The 20,225-nt window shown below is 40.1% G+C and overlaps 1 protein-coding gene across 5 annotated transcripts in view; it reads left to right on the top strand.

Annotated features, from left to right (window-relative positions):
* The window catches only part of p2rx4b (purinergic receptor P2X, ligand-gated ion channel, 4b), a 33,949-nt gene extending 14,944 nt beyond the window's left edge, over positions 1–19,005 (top strand). For 2 of the 5 annotated variants that reach the window (XM_078421139.1, XM_078421137.1), the window contains exons 6-13: positions 1,658–1,738; positions 2,372–2,501; positions 4,436–4,545; positions 7,208–7,298; positions 9,512–9,577; positions 15,415–15,492; positions 16,932–17,063; positions 18,452–19,005. In XM_078421139.1, the coding sequence (XP_078277265.1) occupies positions 1,658–1,738; positions 2,372–2,501; positions 4,436–4,545; positions 7,208–7,298; positions 9,512–9,577; positions 15,415–15,492; positions 16,932–17,027 (652 nt within the window). In that variant the 3' untranslated portion in view covers positions 17,028–17,063; positions 18,452–19,005. Of the gene's footprint in view, positions 1–1,657; positions 1,739–2,371; positions 2,502–4,435; positions 4,546–7,207; positions 7,299–9,511; positions 9,578–15,414; positions 15,495–16,931; positions 17,064–18,451 lie in introns of those variants that run through there. The other 3 variants (XM_078421138.1, XR_013548883.1, XM_078421140.1) reach the window with 3 other exon arrangements.
* The last annotated feature ends 1,220 nt before the right edge of the window (positions 19,006–20,225 follow it).

Genomic DNA, 20,225 nt, shown 5'->3' on the forward strand with positions numbered 1-20,225 from the left:
ACATCACTGAAGTCTCACCTGTTCAGTACTGCCTTCAACCACTGAAGGTCACCTCACCTTCTGTCTCCTTTCTCTGTTCATTTATTTATTTACTTATTTATCTATTTATTCATTTCGCTATGTTCTCAAAATCTCTGTAAAGCGTCTTTGAGTATATGAAAAGCGCTATATAAATAAAATGCATTATTATTATTATTATTATTAGACTGCTCACTATCTTAGAAACAACTTTCTGCAGTAGTTGTGGGGCCAAAGCCATAATTTGACAATGAGATGTTAAAGTCAAGTAACTTCAATTGGGGTTGACAATATGTACTGCTACAATCATAAAAACATAAAATGCCGGAAACACTCAGCAAGCCGGTCAGCATCTGTGGAACGAGAAGCACAGGTAGAAGTTTCAGTCCAAGATCTCTCATCAGAACTGGTTGAGAGAAAAAAAAGAGTTAAGTTGCAGAAAGAATGGGGGGAAATAATGGATTGGACAAAGGAAATGTTTTTGAAAGGATGAGGCCAGAATTGTCATGGTGATAGCCTATTAATTAATAGTTGATTGGTTAATGAGATATTAAAGAGAAAGAGAGCATATTGAAGACTATTAAAAACAGTCCAATCAAATTAACTTACAAAATAGAACTGAGATGCTGGGCAGATGGTAGTTGCAATATGCAAGTGACATTTGGGCTAAAGGACCTGTCTCTGTGAAGTACTCGTCTGTGTTTTATGCCAAAATTGGTGGACCCCACTGTTGGATCATATCTACAGAATGTTTTGGCTGCTCAAGGATCCTCAGCTGAGGATCGAGAAGGAGTCTAAATTTATCTGTGACACATCAGAGAGGGGGAGAATTACCTGGATATTATGTGGCAAATGGCAGTTGCACCTCTTAGAATAAGTTCTTCAAGTTTGGCCTTGCCTTTTTATTAGCTGCTCAATTAGCCAATATTGATCACTCAACCAATCCAATGGCTGCCTTTTTATATCTCCCACTGTTGCTCTGACAATGAAGTAGGCTTGATGGAAATTGGGACTGGGACTGCAGGGAGGATGTGCCAACTGTCCCATGTGTCAGAAGCCATTCAAGTATGTGTAGATAAGGAAGTATGGGAGACAGCATAGTTAGGAGAACAAACAGTGTTCTCTAAAGTAAAGGGGGAGTCCTGAAAGTTGTGTGATCTGCCCAGTGCTAGGATTTTGGAAATCCCTTCGGCTGGAGAGGACCTAGAATTGCAATGGGGAGAATCCTGTTACCGTGGTCCATGTATGCCTAAACTGCATAGATCGGACTGGGAGGAAGGTTTTGCTGAGCGATAATGAGCAGCTTGGGGCAAAATTGAAAAGTAGGACATGGGTAAACACATGATGCATAGTTGTCGAGGGTTCCTGAGGAAGGAAGGATCACAACATGGTAGAGTTCAAGATATAGTTTGAGGGAGAACTTTCAGGTCCAATGGTACACTGCACATCAACAAAATAAAACTCAGATTCAAACATTAATTTTTTTGATCATAAACATGGTTTGATTTTGCTGGAGGTAGATAGCACCACAAAGAAGTTGCCAAAGCTGCTTTCTAATTTCTCTTGTTTCTACTGTAAGTAAGCTGTTCTATTAGAAAATGTAATTGTGTTCTAAAACCAAGTTTCTCTTTTCTTGCAGGAACTCAGAACTGAAAGGAATACAGAATCTTACTTTGTTCGTCAAAAACAGCATTCATTTCCCGAGGTTTGGGTTCTCAAAGTAAGGTGGAACCTGTTGCTGTGACATGTATCATAGGCTCAGGATGTTTTGTGCATTTAGGAATTAGTAGCAGACATTGATCATCTTTCCTGATGTTCAGCAAGGAAGACAGCAAAGGCATGTTCACCATACAGATATGGAATGGGATTTTATGACTGGTATTTATGTCGACAGATTAATGAGAGGTACATGCAGGTGATTTGTACAGATGTGGGCGGTCATTGAGGATTATTGATGGGAATTTCTTCCAGGGTTATCTTAATTAGCTGCTGTAGCTTTGTTAGAAGATTAGTTGAAATCTTGGTTATGAGTATTTCTGAAGTTAAAGTGGATAATTGATGGTCTCTCAGACAATGCCTGGTGCATTTATTTCTTTAACCTGTACTCCAAGTTTAAAAAGAGGAATTCTGATATTTTGTTAAAGAACTCTTGTTATTGGATTATATGAAGCAATAAACACTATTTAAGAGATGAAAGGATGTTCAATTTATTTGATTTATTGAAGAAAATAATATTTTAAGATATTACTTTCTTGTTTATATTATATTAAGGCTTGTTTATCGTGGGTAGTAGTAAATTATTGATTCTATCATATTATATCTCCTTTTCTCTTTATTACATATTTATTTGCAGAGGAAATATTCAGAAAAGTTCAGCACTAAATTGTACGTTTGATGAGGACACCAACCTCTACTGTCCCATTTTCCCAATTGGCTTCATTGCTGAAAAAGCCGGAGAGAGTTTTGATCACCTCTGTGAAAAGGTACAATGATTTAAAGATGTTAACTCTTCCATAAACTCTGCTAACAAAATGCCTGGAGAGATGGTAGAAGCAGATACGATAGCATCGTTTAAGAGGCATTCAGACAGATGCACGAACAGGCAGGAAATAGAGGGATACAGACTTTATGCAGACAGATGCGATTAGTTAGAATAGCATGATGGTTGGCCACACACGGTGGGCTGAAGGGCCTGTTCCTGTCTTCTACTATTCTATGCACGTGTAATTTCTCTTTATGAAATCTCACACCTCTGAAACTTGACAGTTCCCACTACTTATATGGCAGTGTATATGAATAACATGTGTGTGATTGTTAAAATAAAATCCAAAAAAAACTGATGTTACTTTGAGATGAGACTGTTCCTATCTTGGCAAACAGGTCTTCATTTCTATCTTCCTAGAAATGACTACATAACTTGTACTTTTTATATGTTCCTTGTTAACCTACGTTACTTCTGGTAATTTGTGTCACTATCCCCCGAGATCTTAGATCTTCCACTTTGCACATTTTCTATGTGACTTCCTCCTTCCTCTGAACATGTAACATCATATACTTATCTAAACTAAAATTTGTTTGGTGATTATACATTCACTCTCTTGTTTCTAATATCTTCAATTGTCAGAAAGCTTTGAAGGGCAGCCCAATCAAGTTCACCCTCTTGTACTCCTTCCCCAAAGTCAAATACAAGCCGGAATTACCAACATGAGGGTTTTACTCCCCTCTCTCCATTAAATCCTTCTGCAATTAGTTTGACCTGAGTTGTCCAATAACTGGCCATATAGTAGCTCACAGATAAGGTGGTTAAATTAGAGGGTGATACGGAAATTGATGGGAAGGCATGTTGCAACAAGGATATTTGGAATCTACAACTGGACTGCAATAGATTGAGCGATTGGGCAAAAACTTAGCAAGTGCAGTTTCATGTCGGAAAGTATGAGCTTATGCACCGACCGATAAGAGGAATCTAGGATCTAAATGGGCAAAAATTGTGGACAAGTAAAGTACATCTCCATGTGCTTGTGCATGAATCACAAAAGGCAGGGCGCAAGCGCAGCAAGTGTATGGAAGGCGAATGGCATTTATCATGAGGGTTGAAGTTGTGAAATGGGTCAGTTGTATTACATTGTACAGGGTGTAGGTGAGGCCACATCTCAAGAACTGGATACTGTTATGGTCCCCTGACCTAAGAAAGGATAGGGTAGAATTGAAGGCGATCACCCTGCATTTTTCTCGGGAGTTTTGAATATGAGGAGTGATCTTATTGAAACACAAAAGATCCTGAGGGGACATGACAAGATGGACGCCGAGATGTTTCCATAATTGGGAAGTTCTCAAACAAGGGGGCATACTTACAAGATTAGGGGGTGGTCATTTAAAATTGAGGTGCAAATAAGTTTCTTATTGCAGAGGGTGGAGAATCTCTGAAATTCTCTACCTCAGAGAATTGTGGAGCTCAATGATTGAGTGTATTTAAAGAAGTAATTTTTTGAATATTCAGAAATTCAGAGCAGAAGAGACAATAAACCCTAAGGCTGACAATAAACCCTAAGGCTGAACCCTAAGCTCAAAAAAGGCCGATTTTCTGGAAGTTCTAATAAAACTATATGGACTGAAGAGGTGTATCTCAGCAATCGGTTGTGTGGGTGTGTGTCAGCGAGAGAGAAATCGATGGTAGTGTTTCACACTAATGGTATAATGGCAAAACATTATCAACTGAATAAAAAACAACCTTAACAAGAGAATGTAAATCAACCATTAGTCAGTTCATGTAAAGCTTACGTTTAAGTATTTCCAGGCAAGTGGCACAAAACATGTGCATCATGCATTTCCATCAAAATTAAATGGGAGAGCAATACTCTGTTTTTGGTGATGCATTAATCCAATTGTCCTTTACCTCTGTTTCTGAACACTACAGGGAGGAGTTCTGGGAATAATTATAAACTGGGTGTGTGATCTGGACAAACAAGCTTCAGAATGCAACCCTCAATATTCCTTTAGAAAACTAAATTCAGGATATAACTTCAGGTCAGTTCATCCTTGGTTTTCAGGACTTGACTTTAATGTGTGTAAATTTGCTTTATGTCGCTACGTTAGGATTCAGGTTGTTCTAAAAAGGCAGTCTCTGCAGCCTCCACAGTGTGTTACCAGTGCAAAATTATCAATGAACTTGTGAACTTCAGCACTGAGTAACATGTCAAAATATATAAAGAATTCTTGAGTCCAAAAGTCATACAAGCATTAGATATTCGTAGAAATTCCAAAATACAATTGTTTTATTCTGGAGTATGGCCAGTTTAGTGGCCTGCAATCAGGATAATAATTTTAAATCTATTACAAAAAATCATGGAAACTTGTGTTTCAGTAATTGCAATTTTCTACCTCGTGTCCCACATTTCACAATCTGTGAACTTGACAAACTGTTTCTGCCCTGATTTGCACTGTACTGTTCAGATAATTCTCCTGTTATCATTGATTCCCATTTTGCCATAATTTTATTTTAACAAAAAACTCATTTTTCCAATTTGCTACTCGAACCTTATTATCGCTAATTATTTTTGTAAGACTCAGCCACCCTTCAATTATGACATTAACCTGCAATTTTATTAATTTATATCTGTGTCACCAGCCAAGAGCAAAGGACCTAAAATTCCCTCTTTATTCTTTCCACTTCACTACCTCACTATCTTCCCATGAGATGCATGATCAAGTTTGTGTTGAATTTCCTTAATTACTGTGGATTTCTTTCCTATGTTGCAAGTCCTTTGTGTTCAGATTCCCTTCTGACAGTGACTATTAAATTTGCCTTTAGCACTATTTTCGAGCAGTCAATTCCAGATCATCAAAAGTTGCATAAACAAATATCTCATCAACCATTCTGCTTCATAGAAGCTTAATCCTATATTTAGGCGCTCTAGTTACTGACCCTTCAGGCGAGCAGAAACTTCTTCTCCCTACATACAGTCAAACCTCTCAATAATTTCAAAAATCTCTCAATTCATACCTGCCTTCTCATTGCCACAAGTAGAACAATACCAGTTGTTGGAATCCATGATTATCAGTTCTCTTCATCTCACATGAATACCATTGTCGGGAATCCTCTGTGCACTCTGTAATGCTGTGACTTCTTTCCTAAAGTGACACTGTATCACTAAGTCAGTTCTGAATCTGTACGACCAAGTCACTATTAATCCCGTGCATTTTAATCTTCTGGGTCAGTCTACCATGGGAGACTTTATCAAATGTCTTTCTAAAACCCTTATTGACAACATCCACTGCCCTTTCTTTATCAATCACCTTCGTCATCTCCAAATCTGGATATCATATGCGTACAAGAGCATAAAAAAACGAGAACATGAAGCGTCGACTTATCCACTTTACAATTTAAAACCTAGTTAGCATGCAACAAAAGGATATATACAGGGTACGTTGAACAATCACTGTTCCAGGCGTACACTGGCCGTATCTCCGAACTCTATCTCCGTTACATTGATGGCTGCATTGGTGCTACCTCCTGAACCCATGCAGAACTCATGGACTTCATCAACTTCACCACCAATTTTCATCCAGCACTCAAATTTACTTGGACCATCTCCGACACCTCCTTCCCCTTTCTTGATCTCACAGTTTCCATCACAAGAAATAGACTATTGACTGACGTCTATTACAAACCCACTGACTCCCACAACTAACTGGACTAGACTTCTTCCCACCCTGCTTGTCAGAGTGAGGATAAACGCACATTGGAGGAACAGCATCTCATATTTCGCTTGGGCAGCTTACAGCCCAGTGGTATGAATATTGATTTCTCTCACTTCAGGTAGCCCCGGCATTCCCTCTCTCTCCATCCCTCCCCCACCGAAGTCACACTAGCTTCTCATTTTCACCCTACAAACAGCTTACAATGTCATGTTTCCTTTATCATCGTTACTTTTTTGCATATCTTTCATTCATTGTTCTTGTTCTTTATCTCTCCACATCACTGTCTATATCTCTCGTTTCCCTTATCCCTAAGCAGTCTGAAGAAAGGTCTCGACCCGAAACGTCACCCATTCCTTCTGTCCGGCGATGCTGCCTGTCCCGCTGAGTTACTCCAGCTTTTTGTGTCTATCTTCGGTTTAAACCAGCATCTGCACTTCCTTCTTACACATGTATGTAGCAAGGGTATGAAGTGTAATACAATGTGGGGTTATGCAGAAAAATCACATTTTTGACACCGAAATCGTATGGTCAGTTCTCAAGAACATGACACTTGCGTAACTCTCGAACACTTGCGTATCTATACTGCACAAGTTCTGTGTGTGTGATATGTCCTAAAAACTGTCCATATGATTTTTGCGTCAAAAATGTGATGAGATTCTTCTGCATAAACCCCCATTGTATTACACTACATACACTTGCAACAATTACTTCATTTAATTGAGTAATCAATCAGTCGCTGTCCATAATTAAACTAATTGAATGAACAGATGGGATGTTACATTATTATTATTATTTTATATTGTGAGCTTGAAAAGTGCTTTAAAGATGTCTGGCAGGATTAGCGTAAAATCAGATTTCTGTGAACCAGGCCATCTGTAAGCCAGACACCCCTGCACTGCTAACAGCATTTAGGTGTGACAATCAAGCAAAGCCCTGCAACTACAATAATATAATTTTTTCCGCTTGCAATTTTTCATCTGACTGCTAGGCATACAAAGTACTTCTTGGAGAACGGTATTGAAAAGAGGATCTTAACTAAAGTATTTGGGATAAGAATTGACATTATCGTCCATGGTGAGGTAAACTCAATTTTATATTATTATGTATTTTGAATAAAATATCTGCTTATAGTTTAGTAAACCTCTGCAAAAGAATATAACACTGATGTTCATATAATGTGTTCTAACTTTAGTGAGTAGTCCTGCTTTAAGGTGCAGGTTCAAAGGATCCCACTGATCCTTCACCAGTACCTTCACCAGAAGAAATGTAGCCGTTCAGGGAAAGTCTCACCACGACTTTCAAGGGCAAATTCACACAGGCGATAAATGTAGTGATTGTTGGAATTGCCCTAATCTTTAAAAAAAAGCAATTAATAAACTAAAAGGATATTCATATTTTTGTTTGACCAGGCCTTTTGATCAAGTCACTCATGTGATCTTTATGAAGTCAGCTTCCAGCCTGGAAGCAGAGCAGAGCTGCAGAGGGAGTTTAAAAAAACACCACCCGGGATTATTAATATTCTTTTAAAGCAAGTGGGAACCTTGGATCTTAATATTGAGAGGTTGAAGATGTCAGCAAAAGCAGTTGGTCCACACAGATTTTAAGAACAGAGCCTGGTACACGATCAGGGTCAGACAATTTACAAAGGTTCACCGTCATGAAGTTTCTTCTGACATCACCTTCCATGACTGAGATTACAATGTCAATGGGAACTTTGGGGCCAGAGAAGGCACATCAGTCACAGTCATGTAGCATGGAAACAGGCCCTTCGGCCCAATTTGCCTCTGCCAACCAAGATGCCCCATCTACACTAATCACGCCTGCCTGCATTTGGCCTGTATCCATCTAAATCTTTCCTGTCCATGTACCTGTCCAAATGTCTTTTAAATGTTGTGATACTACCTGCCTCAATTACCTCCTCTGGTAGCTAGTTCTATATATCCACCACCCTTTGTACCAAAATGTTGCCCCTCAGGTTCCTATGAAAACTTTTCCTTCTCACCTTAAACTCATGTCCTCTCGTTCTTTATTCCCCAACTCTGTGCATTTACCCTACCTCGTCCCCTCATGATCTTATACACTGCAAGGTCACAACTCATCCCGCTGCGTTCCAATAAATTAAAGTCCTCGATTTCAAAGCGTGTTTGGAATAATACATATTCTTACGCATTCCTATCTACCTGTGATAGGATGGTCTAGGGCGGCTTTTGGTATTAGTAGTCTCCCTTTCAAAGCGTGTAGAATGTATTAAGTTTGTCTGGGAGTTATGCTTCACTCTCACTTGAGCTGCCACTTGGTATTGCCTTGCAGTAGTGATGGCATGTCTTGGCTCTGCCAACCAGCATTATAATTAATGGACTGGACTTTTTGCAACCTGTTGGGAACATTAATTTTCTAGATGCTTAATTTTTGATGAAAATGTTACACACGAATCCCTGGGAAATTGTAAAAGTATCCCAACAATTCTAGTTGCTGTGGTTGCCGGATCTCTTATTCATGTGCCTGTATAGATTATAAAAACCTCAAAGCTAGTGTTAGTGTGTAGACAGTGGATGCAAAAGTGGGATGACATTGAACTAGTGTAAACTGATGGTCGGTGTGGGCTGAAAGGCCCATTTCTATGCTGCATTCAATTATTTAAAGAACAGTGAGATTTTTTTTGTGTAATTAAATGCCATCTGTAGGTCACTGAGAAGTCCAATAAATAATTAGTAATATTGTCACACTAATTCTAGCAGCAGTTTTATTTGGGAGTTTTTGTTGTTTATTATGCTATTAACTTCAAATATTTAAATCAGTGCATTAATTAATTAATAATGTAGCGGTTGCATGCATACTAATGAGCTTTGCAGCACTTTCCCTGTGATCAGAGTACACTGGCCAATCCAATGTGTTGCAGTATCTCAAATTCTTATCAATAATATAAAATTATTAACCTGCTTTTAACAGAAACATTTAGAATATTCAGATCTTGAATTTCCAGGCACAAGTGACCATTTTCATTGGTTAAAGCAACTTCTAAACTTGCACAGAAAAGATTTGTCGTGGAAGTATCTCCTCTCTACTTTGAAGGTGATGCCAGGCAAAGCCCAAATATCTTATGCATTATATCCAAGATTCCTAGGTAAATGGATTAGAAAAGCACTATCCGAATGACTTCAGTTTCACACTGCCATGGTGCCTAAGTCAAAGATGGATGCTTTCTAATTAGCGTGTTTATTGCAATAAAAAGGAAATTAAGTATATAGAATTGAAGTAAATAGAAAACTAAAGTACTTCTTTCCATTACTAGGCAGGGAAATTTAATATCGTTCCAACAATTATTAATGTCGCTGCAGCTCTCACATCCATTGGGATTGTAAGTACCTTTGTTTATATTTAACACTGGTGACTCAAGTGCAATATTACTCGAAGTCGTAGTATGCACATCTTTGCAGTTACAGGAATTTCATTCTGATATATTGCGATGGTACTGTTGACATTAAGAATGAGCAATGGAATATTCAATTGCTGTAGGTAAATTTACAGACTGGAAATTGTAGATGGTATTGAGAAATGTGTTTTTCAAAGAATGTTGTTTCTTTGTTTAAGAAAGGCAAATAGAGATAAACAGGAAATTCTGGACTGGTGAGCCTAACATCAGTGATAGAAAATGGTTGGAGAAGATTCTGAGGGATAGGATCTATTTGCATCTGGAAAAGCATGAACTTAGTAGGGACAAGCAGAGGGTCATTGTGCAGAGATTGTCACGTCTTATACAATAGATTGAGTTTTTTGAGGAGATGATTCACGAGGAAGGGCAGTTTATGTTGTATACATGGAAAGTGGTCACACAAGAGAGAGTGGTAAAGAAGGCGTATTGTATGCTTGTCTTCATCAGTTGGGACATTGAGGCAAGAGTCCGGAATCATGTTGCAGCATTATAAAACTTTGGTTAGGATGTATTTGGAGTATTGTGTGCAGTTCTGGTCACCCCATTACACAAATTATGTATGGAGTTTGGAGAGGTGCAGAAGAGGTTAACTAGTATGCTGTCTGGATTAGAGGGTGTTAGCCAAAAGGAAAGGTTGGACAAATTTAAATTGTTTTCTCTGAAGCATCAGAAGCTGAGGGGAGAGCTGATAGAAGTGTACAGAATTATGAAAGGATTAGACAAGGACGATTAGTCAATGTTTGTTTCTCCATGGTGAACATGTCAAATGCTGGAGAGCATAACTTTCAGATGACAGTGGAAATGTTTCAAGGAGATTAACGAGTTAAGTTTTTTTTTAGAAAGAGTGTGAGATGCCTAGAACATTCAGCCAGGAAAGTGATGCAAGAAGATACTATAGTGATGTTTAAGAGGCATTTGGACAGGTACCTGAACAGGCAGAGAATGGATGGCGATCTATTCTGACTGCTTACCCAATTAATACTTACAATTTTATATACTCCTATCAGGTCCACCCACAACCTCCAGTGTTCCAGAGAAAACAATCCAAGTCTGTCCAACCTCCCCTTATCCAGCTAATATCCCCTTATCCAGGCGTCATTCTGGTAAACCTTCCCTGCACTCTTTCCAAGGCCTCCACATCTTTCCTATAATAGGGTGACCAGAACTGCGTGTAACACTCGAAATGCGGCAGAACCAAAGTCTATAGAGCTGCAATATGACCTTTTGACCAATGAAGTCAAGCATCCCATATCCCCCTCTTTACCACTCTAACTACTGGTGTTGTCACTTTCAGGGAGTTATGGACTTGGATTCCAAGGTCGCTCTACACATCATGCTGACTACACATCACTCTACACTTCCATCCCCCACAAGGATGGTCTTGAAGCCCCCCGTTTCTTCCTCGACCGTAGAACCAGCCAATCCCCATCTACTAACACTCTCGTCCGCCTAGCAGAGCTGGTTCTTACCCATAACAACTTCTCCTTTGACTCCTCCCACTTCCTTCAAACCAGAGGCGTAGCTATGGGACCTCGCATGGGCCCTAGCTATGCCTGCCTCTTTGTCGGGTACGTCAAACAATCCCTGTTCTGGATGTAAACTGGCCCCATCCCCGAACTCTACCTCCGCTACATCGACGACTGCATTGGTGCTACCTCTTGTACCCATGCAGAACTCACTGACTTCATACACTTCACTACCAATTTCCATCCTGCTCTTAAATATACTTGGACTATCTCCGACATCTCCCTACAGTTTCTGGACCTCACCATCTCCATCACAGGAGACAGACTAGTGACTGACATTTACTATAAACCCACTGACTCGCATAGCTATTTGGACTAGACTTCTTCCCACCCTGTCTCCTGCAAAAAGTCTATCCCCTACTCCCAATTCCTCCGTCTACGCCGCATCTGCGCCCGGGATGAGGTGTTTCACACTAGGGCATCAGAGATGTCCTCATTCTTCAGGAAATGGGGCTTCCCCTCTTCCATTATAGATGAGGCTCTCACTAGGGCCTCTTCTATATCCCGCAGCTCCGCTCTTGCTCCCCCTCCCCCCATTCGTAACAAGGACAGAATCCCCCTCGTTCTCACCTTTCACCCCATCAGCCAGTGTATCCAACATATCATCCTCCAACATTTCCATCACCTACAACGGGACCCCACCACTGGCCATATCTTCCCATCCCCTCCCCTTTTTCCGTTCCGCAGAGACCGTTCCCTCCGTAACTCCCTGGTCCACTCGTCCCTTCCTACCCAAACCACCCCATCCCCGGGTACTTTCCCCTGCAACCGCAGGAGATGCAACACCTGTCCCTTTACCTCCCCCCTCAACTCCATCCAAGGACACAAACAGTCTTTCCAGGTGAGACAGAAGTTCACCTGCACCTCCTCCAACCTCATCTATTGCATCCGCTGCTCTAGATGTCAACTTCTTTACATCGGTGAAACCAAACGCAGGCTTGGCGATCGTTTCACTCATCACCTTCGCTCAGTCCGCCTTAACCAACCCGATCGCCCGGTGGCTGAGCACTTCAACTCCCCCTCCAACTCCCAGTCTGACCTTTCGGTCATGGGCCTCCTCCAGTGCCATAGTGAGGCCCACCGGAAATTGGAGGAACAGCACCTCATATTTCGCGTGGGCAGCTTGCAGCCCAGCGGTATGAACATTGACTTCTCCAACTTTAGATAGTTCCTCTGTCCCTCTCTTCCCCTCCCCCTTCCCAGTTCGCCCTCTATCTTCCTGTCTCCACCTATATCCTTCCTTTGTCCCGGCCCCTGACATCAGTCTGAAGAAGGGTCTCGACCCAAAACGTCATCCATTCCTTCTCTCCTGAGATGCTGCCTGACCTGCTGAGTTACTCCAGCATTTTGTGAATAAATACCTTCGATTTGTACCAGCATCTGCAGTTACTTTCCTACATTATGCTGACAAGGTCATGTCATTAATTTTGTATTTTCCCCAAACATCCAACTTCCCAAAGTCCAACACCTCATCCAGGTCATCAGCTTCACCATATTCCTTCATATCTCCCCGCCTGTCCTTCCTTTGAGAATTAATGTTCCTCACCTCCACCTTCCCATTACTCCTTCCAATTCCTGACCTACTGTGAGCGGAGGTGCATCACCAGAGATCTGGGTTCCATCCTGCCCTCAGTTGCTCCTGGAAATTGTGCCTAATGTGTAGCGAATGGATGAGAATGTGGGATTACATACAACTAATATGAATGGGTGATTGATGGTCGGCATGGACACAGTGGGACAAAGGTTTCCATGTTGTACTGTATCTAAACTACTCTGGTTCTCTCCCCCGTGCCTCTCTAAACCCTCCCGAGTAGCATTAGCAAAGACTATCTGTAAGAATGTTGCTTCCCTTTCAGTTCAGTTGCAAACCGTTCCTCTTGTACAGGTCACCTCTGCACCAGAAAAGATTATAATGGTCTAAAAATCTGATTATTAAATATATTTGTTGAAAACATTTAAAAAATGGTTTAATGCCTTTCCACTGCTTTTAAATTTACTTGATCAAAGATATTTGAGATGCACTGAAACATGTACTGCAACCAACCTGCAGCCGGAGAGAGCAGATGGATAAAGTGTTAGAGAAATGGAGCAGGTGGGAGGGCTTTACAGTTCCAAACAATTGGGGCTTTGTCTTGGGTGGTGGACAGGAACACTTCAAATCAGAAGCACTACATTCAGTGGACATGGGACCAATGTCCTCTTGGGGTGCTTTGCTTGTTCTTCAGAGGAAAATTGGAAAAGAGGATAGAAGATGGGCGTAGAAGGAAGGAGCTTAAATGAAAGGATATCTCGGAAGGCAAAGAGGAAGAAGGCAATGGTGCACGACTGCACAGGGCTGACAACAGAGTCGAGCATGCAAACACAAGTGTGCAAGTAGATCTGTAATGGTTGCATTCCTAAGAAGCCTTATGTTATAGTCAATCATGTTATAAAAAGAACTGTCAATGGCGAGAAGGGAGTAAGAAGCTATAGACTTGTAAAAACAAGATTATATTTTCCTGCAGGATTTTACAAAATGAAAGAATTTTCAATAGCAACAGGTTTAATTTTGTTGTTGTTAAAAATACTCAAGGCTATACATTATTGTTTAATTGAGTTTTATTGCAAGTGTCAATCAAAGTGATTGCTCATGGTCTCCTGCAGTGAGTGCAGCAGCTGTGTTCTTGAGAGAGGAGGCAAAAGAATTGCAGATAAGGAAATCTTGAGTAAATGTTAGGCAACGGGTTAGGCAACATCTGTGGAAGGAATGGAAAGATAAAGTTTCAGGTCGGGATGTTTCTTCAGACTGATTGTAGCAGCAAGGAGAAAGCTGGAAGAGGGGTAGAGACAGCTGCCCAGTGACAGGTGGATAGAGGTGAGAGAGGTTTAATCAGCAGATGGGTGGACAAAGGACAGAGATTTCATCTCTAGCTTTTGTCCACCCATCTGACAAGCAACCCCCTCCTCACCCTGTATCCACCTGTTATTTGCTAGGCTTTGTTCCGACTGTGTTCATAAGATACAATGTGATTGTTTATTTCAGGGAAACTACATGGAAGCTTTTTTCCCCAAGACAACTATTTTGGTGCATGCTGATTTCCTAAAGATGGTTCTCTAGTTTCAATCAAAATCACATTATAATCCATGTTCTCGAATGCATCAATTGCATTATATCCAATTGTGCTGTGAAATCACATTTTATAGCAGAAGTATTGTGTGAGCAAATAATGTCATAGTTTGAATGCATGAAACAATCATACGAAGACAGATAGGTTGATGGCACAAATATAAATCAATGGAACTGATTTCAGAGACATGATAGAGATGTGGCCACAGAGTGACCAAGACAAGGAAATTAATATTTTGGGATATTTGATATTTTCAGGAGAGGCAGAAGGGAATATAAAAGGGGATAGCTCTTTCAAGGATAAGACCACCGCAATGGTGAGGAATGATATTGGCCCAGAAGATGGAGATGTAGAATCAGTTTGGGTGGAGATAAGAAATTAGGTCACTAAAGAAAGAAGTGTGTAGGCCACCCAATGGTAACTCTGCCGTGAGATAAAGTATAAATCGATAAATAATGAAAGCTTCTTTCATAAAGGGCGATTTTAGATAACCGATAAACTGGACACATCATAACAAAAAAAATCCCTGCGAGAACATATGTTGTCATTAAGTTATTAGGGTTGTCCATGGGTTGAACCTCAATTTGTGCTTCCTGGACCTGATTTCGGACCACTCTGCCCTGTGGGTCAGCACGATCCTTGGATGGCTGAGAACCATGAAGCAATGAAGGACAGACCTGACCATGAGGATCCTGTGAGAAGTGAAATGAAGTATTTGATCTGGCCCAATGAAAGGCGAGATTCTGAGAAGACTTAAAAAATTAGGTCTTGGTTTCTCTTCCATATTTCTACCAAGAAAAAGCTTCATGAAAAAGCAACAATTTCAGACCACTCAGTTAGAGGGTGAATGATAGTAGGATCTTTCTCATCTACCTCCTCCCTTTAGCTCACTAAGATCGACATATTTTGGACTAAAAGCGAATCAATTGATCGGTGGAGCAGATGGAAAAATTGAACTTGAGTTCACAGATCAGCCACAATCATAATGAATACAAACAGCCTTGAGGGTTTATCTATGCCTCTTGTCTTCGCACAATTTTCATACATTCACCCACGAACTGCTACAATTTGTAGAGACTTGCCACTGTCCATGTAATTTGAGTAATTAATTTGTCTTCCCTGTATTTAGGGATCATTCCTGTGTGACTGGATTTTGCTGACTTTCATGAACAAGAATGATGTTTACAGTGACAAGAAGTTTGATGAGGTGAAAGACCAAATATACATATTGCTTTTTTCTACTGTAATTAAAATTATTTTGTGTTCTTCTAATCCAGGGTCTCTGCAGTTTACTTGCCCAGTTTTACTTTGATGAGATGGCAAATGAACTGATTGCTGCCAATATGAGAACTGAAATTTTAGTCGCCAAAACATTTTGATTTAGCAATGAAACGAGCCACAGAAATGTCAACTTCCAGTTGAAAAATTAATTTGAATTAGCCTGGGTTTCCCTAAGCCCTAATGCATAAGGGTCTCAAATATAGCCCACAGCTGTATTTAGTATATCAGGAGATTTTTGGCTGGATTGGCTAATGTTCTTCACCCAACCAATACCAACAGAAATAATTATTCAGTTATTTGTTAATTTGTTCTTTGAAGGATCTTGTTATGCCATGAAAAAAAATGGATGTACCTCAAAAATAGTTGATTGGTTACACAGTACCTTGAATGTCTTGAGGATAAAATGATGTAGCAGATCATCACAACTTCAGGCGGTTTGAAAGAGATCTTTATGTCCACCTGAGCTGGTAAATGAGGCTTCGGTTTAATTTCTAAATTGAAAGATGGATACAAAATGGGCCATCTTTACACCCATTTGATGTTGTGGTTGTCAATTGAGAACTAAAGTTACACACCATGCACGCACATATTTCTGCCGCAAACTTCAAATGCTATATTGTCAGAAAGCTTACAACATGCCTGAAGAATGTAAACTATTGGAATTATTTATGCCAAAACGTTATGGCCAACACATAAAATAAATAATGTATACAGTTATCTCCCTTTATTAGAAGCTAGAATGTAGAAAGATACAACACTGAACTAGGCCCTTCGTCTGTGTCCATTTTTTATGCCACGATAAACTAATTTGATCTGCCTCACATAATCCATACCTCTTCGTTCCCTGCACATCCATGTGCCTACATACAGTAAAAGCTTTTTGTAAATGCCATTATCGTAACTGCGTCATCACACCGCTGGTAGTACATACCAGGCTACTACCCTCTACGTAAAAAGAAAAAAACTGCCCCATACATCTCCTTTAAACTTTGCCCCCTTACCTTAAAACTATGCCCTCTAACCTTTTGACAATTCCACCCTGGGAAAAATGTTTCTGTCTACCCAATCTATGCCTCTCATAATTTTATAAACTTCTATTAGAACTCCTCTCAACTTCTAGTGTTCTAGAGAAAACAGTCCAAGTTTGAATTTATACTGCAGCATGGGAATTTCAAAGGCATACAATTAAAGTTTGAATATTTTTGAAAGTTTAAAAAATTTGAAACTAAAAATGTCAATTGACAACTAGAACTATTGCACCCAGAGTAAGATGACACTCTTTCCCTACACTTGCAATGGTTCCATTTGCACTGGTTACTTATTGGGAAACACATATTCATGAAACCATTTTTAAAACTTACACAGGTAATAAAGAAAGAAAATACATCAACACATAATGAAAATGGAACTACAGGACAAGAATTGAGACCAGTACTGCCACAAAATTACAAACATTGTTGATGTTTAGATAACATTACCAACAATTTTATGTTGCAGGTAAGGTCTATCAAAGTGGAATAATTCTCAGATAATTAAATCAAAAAAATTGAATTTTCACTAACACATGTCAAGAAATTAAAGTCAAAAAGGTCTCTTGCCTATCGTTTGCTGATAGTAGTAACAAATATGATAATTCATCTACAATAGCCACTGGTCCCATATCTTGTAAAATATTTTTAGACATAACTTTTTTTTAAAAGGAACAATTTTAATATTTGGAAACTACCACAAAGTATTTAATGTAGAAATGAAGAAACTGCTGGTACTAGTTTACAATGAAAGGGCAAAGTGCTGGACTAACTCAGTGGGTCAAGCAGCATCTCTGGAGAACATGCAAAGGTGAGGTTTCAGGTCAGAGTCCTTCTCCAGACTCATTGTGGTGGGGGGAAGAAAGAAAGCTGGAGGAGAGGAAGGACAGGACAAGGTAAGTAATAAATGGATACAGGTGAGGGGGGGGGAAATGATGATGGGGGTTGATAAGCACATGGTTGGACGAAAGCCAGGGATAAAAAGACAGGTGTGAGACAAAAGGATTGAAGAGTTGCAAATTGTGAAGCTAGAGAAATGAATGTAGACGGAGAGGAGAAATAGGCACGAGTCCAGGTGGAGCACAGGGCAGCGAGTGATTGCAAACTGCATTACATTGTTTGAGAGGCTGATGGAAGCAGGCACTCTCACAACATTCAACAACTGCTTGGACAAGCAATTGGCTCCTCAAGGTGAAGGCGGCTTCAGTCCAAATAGTCGTTCATATTATTATAGATGGGTAGTTGATGTTTAGCATAGATATGGTCAGCTAAAGGGCCTGTTTCGGTGTAGTATGAACCTATGACGCTAATAACAAGGGAAAAAGTATAGATGTTTTAAAGGTAATTATAATTTTGTTTTTTAAATTTTGTATCTATGTAGGTTTCCACTCTGCTGGTGGTTTTAACATGATATATTCCTATAAAGGATTCTTTGTGAATTATTACTTTAAAAAAAACAGTACCCATCATTTAATTTGTTTTCATCAGAATTTATTTTTAAACCTTGAAGTCCTCCTCATTAATGTTGACAGAGTGGAAATTCCTCAGAAGGTTGTGGAACAACAAAGAAAAGTTTAACTAAATACTGAATGTATTGCAATAACAAAATTTCTTGCTAATAAGGGTCAGTGGATAAATGTGAAAGTTAGTGAAGAAATATACCATTGAGAGCAGGAATTTAAAAAGAATCATGGTTGGGTTGCATGGAGTAAGTTGGTTTGACAGTCTGAACATTTCCATTGACTTTAATACATTGTGGTACAAAGGGGATCCAACTCTTAATTACTGTATTTGATTCCTTATTGAAACTATTGTTTCTACTATCTGAATAACATTGAGTTATTTGTTTCTCCTCAGGGGGAACCTACCTAAAAGTCACACATGAAACCCAAGACACCAGATACCTGAAGCTCGGCAAGAGCCTCAAGAAAAAGAGTATAAGATTTCTTTTAAACTACTGATCTTGCTTGAACATACTGAAGCTTTTAGAATACATGTGATTTCAATATCTTGTCATTTTTGAAGCAACATATATTTTCTTTCTTTCTGCACGTACTTGACTCTCCACTTTTCTAAAGTATGAGATCCACTTATCAGCTGTGTAATCACCTGCCATATTCTTAATCTAATGCAGTCATGACACAAGCCATTAAAGATGAGCCTTTGAAGTCATGTAAAACTAAATTGATGAGATTCCCTTTCATTCTTGGCTGTTTGGTTTCTGTACTGCGACTAAGTCGTCCTAATCATTACTCAGGAAACAGGTTGTTCTGGAATCAGCATTAGTATGGTAATGGAAAACAATGTGTGAGCTCTTTCAAAGAACAGGAACAAGTACATTGGGGCAGATTATTTCTTTTTATGCTGCAAGATTGTAAAGTGACGTAAAGAAGGGTGGATGGTTCTTAACTTTGGGAAGAGAAAATAATACATTTTCATTTCTACTTTGAAAATTAAAGATCAAGAATTAACTAAACTTGGACTTTTTACTCCCTCATAAATAAGGACAAATTGCTTTCAGTTTTACCACCTCCATAACAACCTATCCACAGGCCACTCTTCCTTTGCATATCACAGCTGCATGAAACTACATCTGCATCAAACCCTTTGTGGAAAGCATTCCCGCTTCATCATGAGAGATACAGACAGGGGTTTCTGCGGCAACAGGCGGGATGTGTTGCCTCCCTGGTACCAGGATCCAGGATGTCAATGACCAGCTGCAGAGCATCCTCAAGGGTGAAGGTGAACAGCCGGAAGTGGTAGTGAATGTCGGCACAAATGATGTCGGGAAGAAAAGGAGAGATTCTGCAGCGTGAACTAGATTTTTTAGATTTAGAGATACAGCGCGGAAACAGGCCCTTCGGCCCACCGAGTCCGCGCCACCCAGCGATCTCCGCACATTAACACTATCCTACACACACTAGGGACAATTTTTACATTTACCTAGTCAATTAACCTACATACCTGTACGTCTGGAGTGTGGGAGGAAACCGAAGATCTCGGAGAAAACCCACGCAGGTCACGGAGAGAACGTACAAACTCCGTACAGACGGCGCCCGTAGTCAGGTTCGAACCGGAGTCTCCGGCGCTGCATTCGCTGTAAGGCAGCAACTCTACCGCTGCGCCACCATGTCGCCCACAATTTAGAGAGCTCAGAAGAAGGCTGAAAACCAGGACCTCCAGGGTGGTTATCTCCGGGTTGGTGAGGGCAGGAACAGGGAGATAGGGGATCTGAATGTGTGGCTGAGGGGCTGGTGCAAGGGGCAGGGATTTAGATTCTTAGACACTGGGATCTGTTTTGGGGTAAGGGTAAATTGTACAAAAGGAACGGGTTACACCTTAACAGGCGGGGGACCAGCATTCTGGCAGGCAGGTTTGTCACTGCTACGCGGGTGAGTTTAAACTAAATAGTGGGGGGGGGGGGGGGGAAAGACAAATTGGAAATACAAGGATGGACGTAAAGGTAAAGAGAGTATTGGAAAAGTTTAGAGACACCAGATTTAACGGGACAGAAAGCTCACAAAGGGGTAGGAGAGTATGGCCAAGTGAAATAGGAATTGATGCGAAAGTGATGTGAGTAATGGTTTAAAAGTATAAAATATGAATGTGCAAAGTATAAGAAGTAAAGTGG

The sequence above is a fragment of the Rhinoraja longicauda genome, chromosome 25, assembly GCF_053455715.1.
Source record: "Rhinoraja longicauda isolate Sanriku21f chromosome 25, sRhiLon1.1, whole genome shotgun sequence".
Taxonomy (NCBI): domain Eukaryota; kingdom Metazoa; phylum Chordata; class Chondrichthyes; order Rajiformes; family Arhynchobatidae; genus Rhinoraja; species Rhinoraja longicauda.